This window comes from Orcinus orca, chromosome 18, assembly GCF_937001465.1.
Source record: "Orcinus orca chromosome 18, mOrcOrc1.1, whole genome shotgun sequence".
NCBI classification, from domain to species: domain Eukaryota; kingdom Metazoa; phylum Chordata; class Mammalia; order Artiodactyla; family Delphinidae; genus Orcinus; species Orcinus orca.
The window spans coordinates 64,849,853-64,865,042 of NC_064576.1; the positions used below are offsets into that span (position 1 = coordinate 64,849,853).

Consider the following 15,190-nt stretch of genomic DNA (forward strand, 5'->3'; position numbering starts at 1 on the left):
TCCGGTTCTCATGTCACTAGTAATTAACTTTATTGCCAAGAATGCTTGCTTTTTTTCCTCTCAGCTGAATGTCTGTAAAATCTTTTAATGCTTGTACTCAGACCTCATTTTCCGACTTACTGCACTTATTTATATTTTTCCAGCCCTTGCTTTAAATTCAAGCTAATTATCAATAATGACTTTGCTGTAAACCCTGAAGTTACTGGTCACCTTCCAGCAAAAACTTGTGCTTCTTCTAAACCAGCATGAAGAGCTTCCAGTCTCCTGGTGTCTTGAGTATTCAACCATCAGGTACGGAATAAAATTCTGAAAGTCTCGTCCTTAACTGACATTTCATATACAGAAATGACTGCAGCTTTTTCTACTATGTCAAGAAGCTATTTATATCTTTCAATAGCATATGAATTAGGGATCTTGGCAGATGAAAAACTGGGCACCGCAAGGCACAATCAAAGACAGTGGCAACACATGTCTGGCTATGGACCAGATACATTATAATGGCCAACACGCATATCATATCTGACGCCCAGTTTCAGTGCCAAAACCAGAGAGAGGCTCTCATAGACGGTGTGCCCATGTCATATGAGAGCTCAAATGAGGAAGCGGCAAACCAGTTTTCATAATGGAGAAAAACGTAGGGCTCCTCCTACTAAGTATACCGGGCCAGATGATCACGTATCCTAATTCTTTCTTCTGCCCATCAAGAAGTACCTTGATTTATGTCAGAGTTTGGGATTGACATGTACACACTGCTATGTGTAAAATAGATAACCAACAAGGACCTACTGTATAGCACAGGGAACTCTGCTCAATATTCTGTAATAACCTCAATGGGGAAAGAATTTGACAAAGAATAGATACATGTACATGTATAGATGAGAATAGATACATGTACATGTATCTATACATGTACATGTATAACTGAATCATTTTGCTGTGCACCTGAAACTAACACAACATTGTTAATCAACTACACTCCAACATAAAATAAAAATTTTAAAAAGAGAGAAATATTGCAGAAAAAAAAGAAGTATCTTGAATCTGATGATCAGGCTTTGAGACTTGAAACAAGCAAACAAACAAGAAACATAAAAATATACATAATGGCTTTTTAATAAGAACTGAGGATACTTTATGCTAATATAGCTTTCTACTTCTCTCCCTGTCATAAAGTTGTCTCACATGAGGCAAAAAAATTGGGGTGACTAAAAATACTTAAGACAGTGGTGCTGACTTAAAAATTTCAGTGATTTATAGAAAATGTTGATTTCTTTTTAAATTTTAAAATTGTATAATTGTTTATATAACATACTGACAACTTTTTTTTTCTTAAAAGAATCTTTTAAGAATAACATGAGCTCTAAACTGGTGGTTACTGTGAATCTCTTCAATCTTAAGTACATTTCACTGAAGGTTTCAAAGCCATTTTTACAGCAGTTAGTTTCATGTATTTAAAAATGTGAAAGCTTTACTAAAAATCTCTTTTGCTGCCACAAGGATTTAAATCAATGCTAGGATAAGAGAATGTTCTAAAGGAATGCAAAGGGTCCCCTGGGAACTGTTTATAGGAGCTTTTTGTAGAATACTATTTAATTGATCCTTATATAAAATAGAGCTTCTTTTGGCCATTTGTCTATTCATTTATTTTAATATTTGTTTAATATTTACTGTGTGTTCACCCCGGATAGGCCTTGTGGTATAAAGATTACTGACACCTTTTTTTGACTTGAAAAAGTTTCTTCTCTACTAACGGAGGTCTTCACATTAGCAAATAATCCGAATACAACATTCTTGTTCTAAAGAAAGGTAGGGATAGAAGCACAAAAAAAGGGCATGGCTAATTTTGTTATCAAGATATTGGGAGCAACTTTGGAGAGGGAATGACATCTGAGTTGAAAGTTGAGGAGTGATTAGCGGTCATCAGGGCTGAGGGTGGGACATAACTGGAATAGTTACATGAGACTGGATTTCACATCATAATAAAGAGCTAGACGATTTCCTTGGAGACAAAACTAAAAAGGGACAGGAGCTCTTTCATGTTAGAATACTTATAATGTTAGAAGAGGAAAATTACAGAGTTAAACGCTGAGAAGAAATCAGGTAAAATGCTCTATTATGAAGGGGATAAAAGAATACATATGTTTTCAAGGATGTGCTTCTTGTAAGCAACATGTAATTGGGTTTTGTTTTCTTATCCAGTTTGACAACTTTTATATTCTAATTAGAATATTTAGTTCACTTACATTTAATATAATTATTGATACATTTTGCTTTATATCTATCATCATAATATTTGCTTTCTTTTTGTTTCTTCTGTTCTATGTTCTGTGTTCTCTCATTCTTGTTATCTTTTGGATTTATTTTATTATTATTAGTTTTCTAATTTCTTCCCTCTATTAGCTTAGGAAAACAAAACAAAACAAAACAAGAATACATGCTGTTTTTCTTCCCACAAAATTCCAAGTACTAGATCTGGAATTTTAATTCACAGAGGCAATTATCAAAGGAGGATGTGTTTCCCAAGTCTGTATTATTATTATTACATTGAATTACCCTTGAGAAGACATAAAGGGTAAAAGCAAAAGAGATGGAAGACGGTTTAGCTAAATCCATAGGTGATTGCTACCCACACTTATATCCAAAAGCTCTTTGGATGAAGCCACAGATAACAGGAATACACTTCCTAATTTCAGAGTCTGACCTTTTAGATTGTAACTATGAAGATGCATGTGTTGATTGGCCCCAGAAAACTGGATGGATGACCTATTTTGATGTAACATTTTCATGGGGTTTTTTTTGGGCTGCGCCGTGCGGCTTGTGGGATTTTTAGTTTCCTGACCAGGGACTGAACCTGGGCCCTCAGCAGTGAGAGCGCAGAGGCCTAACCAATGGACTACCGGGGAATTTCCTCAGGTTCTTCACTAATATTCCAATAAATGTATTTCATTACTAAATGATCATTTGAAGAATTATAATATGACAATTTATAATTATGAATTTTAAGGGCTGCATAACGCTTCCTGATGCAGATACCATTACTAAAAAGCTCTATTTTTATTGGCATTAGTAATTTCCAGATTGCTACTTTTCTCATGGTGACATACATGTGCCTACAAATGTTTGCTTCTGTTGAGCCATGTCTCAAGTGGAAGATTATAGCCTTCTTTTTTTTTTTTTTTGCTGTACGCGGGCCTCTCACTGTTGTGACCTCTCCTGTTGCAGAGCACAGGCTCCGGACGCGCAGGCTCAGTGGCCATGGCTCACGGGCCCAGCCGCTCCGCGGCATGTGGGATCTTCCCGGACCGGGGCACGAACCCGTGTCCCCTGCATTGGCAGGCGGACTCTCAACCACTGCGCCACCAGGGAAGCCCTATGTTTTATTTTTAATGTTATTTGAGGATTACATTTGCTCCAGTAATTTCCTTAGATAGTCACTGTCCTAAAATCAATCTGGTTGACTTGAAGAAAGTGATTTTTAGAGAGCTGGAGAGAGAATTGGCAGTAGAGAGTTGACTGATTTTATGCCATGGTGCCTTGACTTCTCAGGTCTGAAATACTGAAGCATTTCATGGGAATGGTGTACGGATATGCTTACTATAATTGTACAAAGTAAATGATAATAAATGACTACAGCTGAATTCAGTAACTAAACCCTCTGGTCCAAAAAGTCTGTCATCAAATGGATGGGAAGAGTAAGTACCCTTGAGGGAGCTCTGTTACTTCCTGGATAGATGGATGGATGTGTTTGGGGAAGTTACCTGGCTACTCTGAGACCTAGATCCTTCCAACTGAGAAACAAGGAGAATCCTTGTTCATAAGATTCAATCCCTGTATTACCTGACATAATTCCTGAGGCATACATATCTTGGAGAAGTGTCAAACGACATCACAAATGTGTCTTCATAAACATGTCATCTAGTTCATGAAATTTACATTGCTACATTTGAAGATTTTGAAAATAAATGTTAATATTACAGTCTATAAAATAGGTCTTTTCTAAAAAAAAAAAAAAAGGTCTTTTCTAGAGTATATTTTGATGAAATTACTGACTGTACTACTAGAAGATATAATAGCTAGGTCAGAAAAATTCATAATTCTTAGTATAATATTTCTGTAGAGAGGAAGAATATCTTTATTTCTTCTTTTATCACAAATATTGCAAACATTTTTTTTACTTCTGTTTAGCAAAATACCTCACACTTCCCAGAGAGGAGAATTTCATTCAAGATACTCTGTAAGTTTAAATAGTATTGCACTTCTCATTGATATATTAGAATATGTTACGAGAGACAGTGCAAAAATGCTAAAAAAATAAGTATCAGATTGAAACTATTCTGAAATACATATACGACTTTTTATTTTTTAATCTTGCAGGTCTCTGTATTTATTCTGTCAAAGGGAAGTTTTCTTGCATCAGGGAAATTAAGATAAATTCTGTTCCACAGATAGTTGCCAGAATGTGCCTGAGCTCCGTAAGTAATGCTAAGTCAGTGGAAGGAGAAGAGTAAAGGACAATATCTCCGGGACTTTTCTCTCTCACGTGAAACTCTAGCTCTGAAAAAGCTCCCCAAATGATTTAGTTCCTATTTCCATAAACACAATCTTTAGAGGCTCAGCCACTTTTTCAGCAAATCCAAAAATAAACCCAGTCTCTTCAACTAGTCACTCCTCACTTAATATTTTGAAATATGATACAGTATAATGTTTTCCAAAGTTTGAATACAGACCAAAATTTTAAAGTAATTGCTACCATTCCATTCAGCTAAGGAAAGAAAAGTGCATAATAATAGAGCATATATATCTATAAAAAGAAAAAGCAAAATGTATAAAAAAGTATAGGCTGTAATGTCTTGGAATTGTAGTCATTGGATTTCAAACATTTTTGGGGAATTTTAAAGAAAATCATACTTTTGCTATTGAGGTTTATTCAGTCACTCGGAAAGATATACATGGTGTTTGGAAACAAAGATTTAGTCCTCATATATATATATATATATATACACATATATATAAAATATATATGTATATATATAAGACAAATTTGAATTATTTCAGAGTCTCACTCTAAAGTTTACTCGCAGTAGTATTTCCCATTTGGGCAGCAAGATTCAACAAGCAGATTATTTTCTGATAAGTTGATTTCCTTCTCAGAACTTGGTTTCATACTAAGATTCATTTATCAATATGTAGAATACTAAAGTATGATTCGGTTGCTAAAAAAGTAAAGGCATTAAACTTATTAAATTTAGTTGGACCCAAGTTAACACACTTTTTTCTTTTTCCTCTCTGTCACACACCCAGCAGATGTCATTTTTCAGAGCTGTGATCCTGTTACATCCAACGACATTTTAAATAAGTGCTATTTAATGCTTCAAAAAAATAGGAAGGGTAAGCATGGAATCTTTTTGAGATAGATGACAGAAGAGTGTGCGTTTTCATAAAGCATCGTAAGGAAACAGGTGACTGAATCATTTCTCCCTCTCTCTTCTCTCGCACACAGGACCCCTCATTTCCTGTGTCCTGTTCACACATTCTTCCTGAGGTTCTTTTCCTTCTCCTGACAGCAAGTGAGAACACAAAACATCCTTATGATCAATCAAGAAGTGGCCAGCTCTCCTCCTAGGCTGCAGGTGGGGGAAGGGAGCTGAAGAGTGTGAGAGGCAGTCAGGGCTGTGGGGGAGCGATGACAATAAATTACTGAGGTGACTTAGATCCCAGGTCATAGTCTATTCTCTGCAGTATTCAGACTTCATCAAGGAAAAGCTGAGCTAGACCAAGTCACAAAATGCCCCAAACTAAGAAAACTAAGAAAATCATTAGACATACTGAGCTTGATACACATTTATTTAGCACTGATTTCTTGGTGAAGGCGACGTATGATCCACCAGCATTAGTTCACACAGCACCCAAGAAAATTAGAAAAAGGCACCCCCTTTGGGCAGACACACCTAGGTAGAACACATGGTTTGCAAGTGGGGCTGGGCTGGTCCCAACATCCTCTGGTGGCCTCAAGCAGACAGCTTTATGCAAAGTATAATCTGAACAACTGGACATGGGGATCCTATTTACATAGATCTTTCTCTTTAGTGCTTTACAAATCATAAGACAAGAATAATATAACTAGAACATGTATTTACAATCATTGCAGAGTAGTATTGTGTCAGACTGAGAATGTAAGATTTTCATGAGCAAATACCAACTTCACGCAGTACAAACTCAGGTGAGCATAAACTGATACTTGACACCGATTCCCTGTAATAAAGTAGTCAAAGAGCAAAGAATAAAAGTCACTCTCCTTGTTTATAGTAACAGGAGAGTGAATACTTACCACCATCTTCAACTGTAAAATGGAATATGTCACTTGTGGCATTAGCCCCTTCTCTCAAGACGTAGCATATTTTCATATCATCAATGTCAGCTAGAAAAGAACCAAATAAGAAGATGATTAATTACTAGGGCAAAACTGGTGACTCATCATTTATGGTAAATCCTATTGGCTATTACTTTTCTGAGCCATGTTTAGAGCTCCTTCTTCTCCTAAGGGAAAGAGTGCTATCCTATTTCTCATATCTCTAAGCCCCTTGATTTCAGCTGTCCCTTGGAAATCTGATCCCTTACAGATAGAATGCAAGAGCTAGGTTATAATAATAGCAAGGTGTTGCCCTTCCCAATGGTATTCACATGTTCATGCACCAAAGGAGTGACTGTCTAAATAGGGAATGTCAGACTCCATGACAGGTGGAAAGGGAGATATTTTGAGGCATGGCAGAGTTCCTGGCACTACTGAAATCACACCCTTTGCCTCCCTGTAGGACTGGCCCTAAGAGGAAAGATGTTCCTCGGCTCTACCTCAGGCTAACTTTTCTTACCTCTCATGGTATAGCAGGCTGCTTTTAAGCTCTCCAAATTTTTAAAAGGAAAAATGAAGAAAATATTTTTTTTTAAAAATCCCACGGATTGAAATTACTATCATGACCCAATGCCAAAGAAAACTTAGAAAACATCAAGTGAAACCTGAAACCTTTATTCAGAGTGAAAAGTTATTCTGCCTCGGAAACGCTTTTTCTAATGCTTTCTATTCTAGCTATCAAATTCAGTTTGTTTTCAGTGTTGACTGAAATACAACTTAAAAATGTATTCATCCATTTTATCAGTTTTTCTCCTTAATGATGCCACACAGACAACATAATAAAACAAACATCATTTTGTTCAGTGATACTCACAGTAGACCTCTATTGGATCTGGGCCAATCATCAAGTCGTTATTTCCAAGGTTACATAAAACCAAGATCATAGCTAAAAACTGCTACAACAATAGTATGTGATATTTATTTGTCTCGTGTGTGTTCTATGGTTTATTCATCTCCTAAGATCTCTCATAAGTTCATGCTATGGAGTTTAAAGGCATTACATATAAGAAAATGATTTTATGGAGGGCTTCCGGGAAGATGGCGTTAGAGTAAGACGCGGAGATCACCTTCCTCCCCACAGATACACCAGAAATACATCTACACGTGCAACAGCTCCTACAGAACACCTACTGAACGCTGGCAGAAGACCTCAGACCTCCCAAAAGGCAAGAAACTCCCCATGTACCTGGGTAGGGCAAAAGAAAAAAGAATAAACAGAGACAAAAGAATAGGGACGGGACCTGCACCAGTGGGAGGGAGCCGTGAAGGAGGAAAAGTGTCCACACACTAGGAAGCCCCTTCGCGGGCAGAGACTGCGGGTGGCGGAGGGGGGAAGCTTCGGAGCCGCGGAGGAGAGCACAGCCACAGGGGTGCGGAGGGCAAAGTGGAGAGATTCCCGCACAGAGGATCAGGGCCGACCGGCACTCACCAGCCCGAGAGGCTTGTCTGCTCACCCGCCGGGGTGGGCGGGCCTGGGAGCTGAGGCTCCGGCTTCAGTCGGAGCGCTGGGAGAGGACTGGGGTTGGCGGCGTGAACACAGCCTGAAGGGGGTTAGTGCACCGCGGCTAGCCGGGAGGGAGTCCGGGGAAAAGTCTGGAGCTGCCGAAGAGGCAGGAGACTTTTCCTTCCCTCTTTGTTTCCTGGGGCGTGAGGAGAGGGGTTTAAGAACGCTGCTTAAAGGAACTCCAGAGACGGGCGCGAGCCGCGGCTGAAAGCGCGGACCCCAGAGACGGGCAGGAGACGCTAAGGCTGCTGCTGCCGCCACCAAGGGGCCTGTGTGCGAGAACAGGTCACTCTCCACACCCCCCTTTCGGGGAGCCTGTGCAGCCCGCCACTGCCGGGGTCCCGGGATCCAGGGTCAACTCCTCCGGTAAAACGCACGGCGCGCCTCAGGCTGGTGCAACGTCACGCCGGCCTCTGCCGCCGCAGGCCCGCCCCGCACTACGTGCCCCTCCCTCCCCTCCGGCCTGAGTGAGCCAGAGACCCGAATCAGCGGCTCCTTTAACCCCGTCCTGTTTGAGCAAAGAACAGACACGCAGAGGCGGGGCCAAATCCCAAGCTGAGCCCCTGGGAGCTGTGAGAACAAAGAAGAGAAAGGGAAATCTCTCCCAGCGGCTTCAGAAGCAGCTGATTTAAGCTCCACAATCAACTTGACGTACCTGCATCTGTGGAATACATGAATAGCCAACGAATCATCCCAAATTAAGGAGGTGGACTTTGAGAGCAAGATTTATGATTTTTTCCCCTTTTCCTCTTTTTGTGAGTATGTATGTGTATGCTTCTGTGTGAGATTTTGTCTGTATAGCTTTGCTTCCACCATTTGTCCTAGGGTTCTATCCGTCCGTTTTTTGTTTTTTTAATTCTTTTTCTCTTAATAATTTTTTTATTTTAATAACTTTATTATATTTTATCTTTATTTTACTTTATCTCCTTTCCTTTTTTCCTTCCTTCCCTCCTTCCTTCCTTCCTCCCTCCCTTCCTCCCTTCTTTCTTTCTTTCTCTCTACTTCTAATTCTTTCTTTCTACTTTTTCTCCCTTTTATTCTGAGCTGTGTGGATGAAAGGCTCTTGGTGCTGCAGCCAGGAGTCAGTGCTGTGCCTCTGAGGTGGGAGAGCCAACTTCAGGACACTGGTCCACAAGAGACCTCCCAGCTCCACATAATATCAAACGGCGAAAATCTCCCAGAGATCTCCATCTCAACACCAGCACCCAGCTTCACTCAAAGACCAGCAAGCTACAGTGCTGGACATCCTATGCCAAAAAACTAGCAAGACAGGAACACAACCCCACCCATTAGCAGAGAGGCTGCCTAAAATCATAATAAGGCCACAGACACCCCAAAACACACCACCAGACGTGGACCTGCCCACCAGAAAGACAAGATCCAGCCTCATCCACCAGAACACAGGCACTAGTCCCCTTCACCAGGAAGCCTACACAACCCACTGAACCAACCTTAGCCACTGGGGACAGACACCAAAAACAACGGGAACTACAAACCTGCAGCCTGCAAAAAGGAGACCCCAAACACAGTAAGATAAGCAAAATGAGAAGACAGAAAAACACACAGCAGATGAAGGAGCAAGATAAAAACCCACCAGACCTAACAAATGAAGAGGAAATAGGCAGTCTACCTGAAAAAGAATTCAGAATAATGATAGTAAAGACGATCCAAAATCTTGGAAATAGAATAGACAAAATGCAAGAAACATTTAACAAGGATCTAGACGAACTAAAGATGAAACAAACAATGATGAACAACACAATAAATGAAATTAAAAATACTCTGGATGGGATCAATAACAGAATAACTGAGGCAGAAGAACGGATAAGTGACCTGGAAGATAAAATAGTGGAAATAACTACTGCAGAGCAGAATAAAGAAAAAATAAGGAAAATAACTGAGGACAGTCTCAGAGACCTCTGGGACAACATTCGAATTATAGGGGTCCAGAACAAGAAGAGAAAAAGAAAGGGACTGAGAAAATATTTGAAGAGATTATAGTTGAAAACTTCCCTAATATGGGAAAGGAAATAGTTAATCAAGTCCAGGAAGCACAGAGAGTCCCATAGAGGATAAATCCAAGGAGAAATATGCCAAGACACATATTAATCAAACTATCAAAAATAATTACAAAGAAAACATATTAAAAGCAGCAAGGGAAAAACAACAAATAACACACAAGGGAATCCCCATAAGGTTAACAGCTGATTTTTCAGCAGAAACTCTGCAAGCCAGAAGGGACTGGCAGGACATATTTAAAGTGATGAAGGAGAAAAACCTGCAACCAAGATTACTCTACCCAGCAAGGATCTCATTCAGATTTGATGGAGAAATTAAAACCTTTACAGACAAGCAAAAGCTGAGAGAGTTCAGCACCACCAACCCAGCTTTACAACAACGGCTAAAGGAACTTCTCTAGGCAAGAAACACAAGAGAAGGAAAAGACCTACAATAACGAACCCAAAACAATTAAGAAAATGGGAATAGGAACATACATATCAATAATTACCTTAAATGTAAATGGACTAAATGCTCCCACCAAAAGACACAGATTGGCTGAATGGATACAAAAACAAGACCCATATATTTGCTGTCTACAAGAGACCCACTTCAGACCTAGAGACACATACAGACTGAAAGTGAGGGGATGGAAAAAGATATTTCATGCAAATGGAAACCAAAAGAAAGCTGGAGTAGCAATTCTCATATCAGACAAAATAGACTTTAAAATAAAGACTATTACAAGAGACAGAGGACACTACATAATGATCAAGGGATCGATCCAAGAAGAAGATATAACAATTGTAAATATTTATGCACCCAACATAGGAGCACCTCAATACATAAGGCAAATGCTAACAGCCATAAAAGGGGAAATGGACAGTAACACATTCATAGTAGGGGACTTTAACACCCCACTTTCACCAATGGACAGATCATCCAAAATGAAAATAAATAAGGAGACACAAGCTTAAAATGATACATTAAACAAGATGGACTTAATTGATATTTATAGGACATTCCATCCAAAAACAACAGAATACACATTTTTCTCAAGTGCTCATAGAACATTCTCCAGGATAGATCATATCTTGGGTCACAAATCAAGCTTGGTAAATTTAAGAAAATTGAAATTGTATCAAGTATCTTTTCTGACCACAACACTATGAGACTAGATATCAATTACAGGAAAAGATCTGTAAAAAATACAATTACATGGAGGCTAAACAATACACTACTTAATAACGAACTGATCACTGAAGAAATCAAAGAGGAAGTTAAAAAATACCTAGAAACAAATGACAATGGAGACACGACGACCCAAAACCTATGGGATGTAGCAAAAGCAGTTCTAAGAGGGAAGTTTATAGCAATACAATCCTACCTTAAGAAACAGGAAACATCTCGAATAAACAACCTAACCTTGCACCTAAAGCAATTAGAGAAAGAAGAACAAAAAAACCCCAAAGTTAGCAGAAGGAAAGAAATCATAAAAATCAGATCAGAAATAAATGAAAAAGAAATGAAGGAAACGATAGCAAAGATCAATAAAACTAAAAGCTGGTTCTTTGAGAAGATAAACAAAATAGATAAACCATTAGCCAGACTCATCAAGGAAAAAAGGGAGAAGACTCAAATCAATAGAATTAGAAATGAAAAAGGAGAAGTAACAACTGACACTGCAGAAATACAAAAGATCATGAGAGATTACTACAAGCACCTCTATGCCAATAAAATGGACAACCTGGAAGAAATGGACAAATTCTTAGAAATGCACAACCTTCCAAGACTGAATCAGGAAGAAATAGAAAATATGAACAGACCAATCACAAGCACTGAAATTGAAACTGTGATTAAAAATCTTCCAACAAACCAAAGCCCAGGACCAGATGGCTTCACAGGCGAATTCTATCAAACATTTAGAGAAGAGCTAACACCTATCCTTCTCAAACTCTTCCAAAATATAGCAGAGGGAGGAACACTCCCAAACTCATTCTACGAGGCCACCATCACCCTGATACCAAAACCAGACAAGGATGTCACAAAGAAAGAAAACTACAGGCCAGTATCACTGATGAACATAGATGCACAAATCCTCAACAAAATACTAGCAAACAGAATCCAACAGCACATTAAAGGGATCACACACCATGATCAAGTGGGGTTTATTCCAGGAATGCAAGGATTCTTCAATATACGCAAATCAATCAACATGATACACCATATTAAGAAATTGAAGGAGAAAAACCATATGATCATCTCAATAGATCCAGAGAAAGCTTTTGACAAAATTCAACACCGATTTATGATTAAAAAAAAACCCCTGCAGAAAGCAGGCATAGAGGGAACTTTCCTCAACATAATAAAGGCCATATATGACAAACCCACAGCCAACATTGTCCTCAGTGGTGAAAAACTGAAAGCATTTCCACTAAGATCAGGAAAAAGACAAGGTTGCCCACCCTCACCACTCTTATTCAACATAGTTTTGGAAGTTCTAGCCACAGCAATCAGAGAAGAAAAGGAAAGAAAAGGAATCCAAATCAGAAAAGAAAAAGTAAAGCTGTCACTGTTTGCAGATGACATGATACTATACATAGAGAATCCTAAAAATGCTACCAGAAAACTACTAGAGCTAATCAATGAATTTGGTAAAGTAGCAGGATACAAAATAAATGCACAGAAATCTCTGGCATTCCTCTACACTAATGATGAAAAATCTGAAAGTGAAATCAAGAAAACACTCCCATTTACCATTGCAACAAAAAGAATAAAATATCTAGGAATAAACCTACCTAAGGAGACAAAAGACCTGTATGCAGAAAAATATAAGACACTGATGAAAGAAATTAAAGATGATACAAATAGATGGAGAGATATACCATGTTCTTGGATTGGAAGAATCAACATTGTGAAAATGACTCTACTACCCAAAGCAATCTACACATTCAATGCAATCCCTATCAAACTACCACTGGCATTTTTCACAGAACTAGGACAAAAACTTTCACAATTTGTATGGAAACACAAAGGAACCCGAATAGCCAAAGCAATCTTGAGAACGAAAAACGGAGCGGAGGAATCAGGCTCCCTGACTTCAGACTATACCACAAAGCTACAGTAATCAAGACAGTATGGTACTGGCACAAAAACAGAAAGATAGATCAATGGAACAGGATAGAAAGCCCAGAGATAAACCCATGCACATATGGTCACCTTATCTTTGATAAAGGAGGCAGGAATGTACAGTGGAGAAAGGACAGCCTCTTCAATAAGTGGTGCTGGGAAAACTGGACAGGTACATGTAAAAGTATGAGATTAGATCACTCCCTAACACCATACACAAAAATAAGCTCAAAATGGATTAAAGACCTAAATGTAAGGCCAGACACTATCAAACTCTTAGAGGAAAACATAGGCAGAACACTCTATGACATAAATCACAGCAAGATCCTTTTTGGCCCACCTCCTAGAGAAATGGAAATAAAAACAAAAATAAACAAATGGGACCTAATGAAACTTCAAAGCTTTTGCACAGCAAAGGAAACCATAAACAAGACCAAAAGACAACCCTCAGAATGAGAGAAAATATTTGCAAATGAAGCAACTGACAAAGGATTAATCTCCAAAATTTATAAGCAGCTCATGCAGCTCAATAACAAAAAACCAAACAACCCAATCCAAAAATGGGCATAAGACCTAAATAGACATTTCTCCAAAGAAGATATACAGACTGCCAACAAACACATGAAAGAATGCTCAACATCATTAATCATTAGAGAAATGCAAATCAAAACTGCAATGAGATATCATCTCACACCAGTCAGAATGGCCATCATCAAAAAATCTAGAAACAATAAATGCTGGAGAGGGTGTGGAAAAAAGGGAACCCTCTTGCAGTGCTGGTGGGAATGTAAATTGATACAGCCACTGCAAATAGAATTACCATATGACCCAGCAATCCCACTACTGGGCATATACCTTGAGAAAACCATAATTCAAAAAGAGTCATGTACCAAAATGTTCATTGCAGCTCTATTTACAATAACCCGGAGATGGAAACAACTTAAGTGTCCATCATCGGATGAATGGATAAAGATGTGGCACATATATACAATGGAATATTACTCAGCCATAAAAAGAAACGAAATTGAGCTATTTGTAATGAGGTGGCTAGACTTAGAGTCTTTGTCATACAGAATGAAGTAAGTCAGAAAGAGAAAGACAAATACCGTATGCTAACACATATATATATGGAATTTAAGAAAAAAAAATGTCATGAAGAACCTAGGGGTAAGACAGGAATAAAGACACAGACCTACTAGAGAATGGACTTGAGGATATGCGGAGGGGGAAGGGTAAGCTGTGACAAAGCAAGAGAGAGGCATGGACATATATACACTACCAAACGTAAGGTAGATAGCTAGTGGGAAGCAGCCGCATGGCACAGGGAGATCAGCTCGGTGCTTTGTGACCGCCTGGAGGGGTGGGATAGGGAGGGTGGGAGGGAGGGAGACGCAAGAGGGAAGAGATATGGGAACATATGTATATGTATAACTGATTCACTTTGTTATAAAGCAGAAACTAACACACCATTGTCAAGCAATTATACTGCAATAAAGATGTAAAAGAAAAAAAGAAAATGATTTTATGAAAGAATAGTATCAAGTGATGCAAAGTATTAGAATCAACAAATTACTCCATGAATTTCTATAGCTCCGCTTTACAGATGTGAAACATATGATCTACCTTGGCTCACACAGTTTTGGAAGGTGACTTGCTTACAAGCAGACATTTGAGGAGGGGAAAATCTGATTTAATAGTTAATAGTACCTTCTTGTTAATAGAGATACCTAAAGGTGAAGCAAGTTCAAGATGTGTTGTTCTCCCTTAGCATTTCTTTTCTAACTCTACTGTAATCTCCCCAAATTCTGCCTCTTTCTGCATGGCTGCCTTTTGTAGAAGATTAAAAATTTCTTTTTCCAAGCTGTTTTTTGTTTCCACAGTCCTTTGCTCAGGATCTTACATTCAGTAAAGGCTCAAATATTTGTTAATCTAAAATGAAAGAGCCCGGAGTTCTCGTGGTCCACACCTGCATCTCTCCCTTCGAATGGATGATGTCTCTCTTGGGGTAATGAAGCCCCCTGCACTTCTCTTTACCTGTTTTCTCTTACAACTCTTAACTTTTACAACCTTTAAATTATCGGTTTAGGAATGAAGTGACTCTGCTCTGACTATAGGTCCTTAGGATAAAGACAACATCCTCCGGTCATGTG

The 15,190-nt window shown here is 38.8% G+C and overlaps 1 protein-coding gene across 3 annotated transcripts in view; it reads right to left on the bottom strand.

Annotated features, from left to right (window-relative positions):
* Positions 1–15,190, bottom strand: part of FREM2 (FRAS1 related extracellular matrix 2) — a 161,651-nt gene that overhangs the window by 137,703 nt on the left and 8,758 nt on the right. For all 3 annotated transcript variants that reach the window (XR_007473229.1, XR_004478336.2, XM_004282243.3), the window contains exon 2: positions 6,329–6,418. Coding sequence is in view for 1 of the 3 variants with exons in the window: in XM_004282243.3 (XP_004282291.2) it covers positions 6,329–6,418 (90 nt within the window). In the remaining 2 variants the exon portion in view is untranslated. The remainder of the gene's footprint in view (positions 1–6,328; positions 6,419–15,190) is intronic.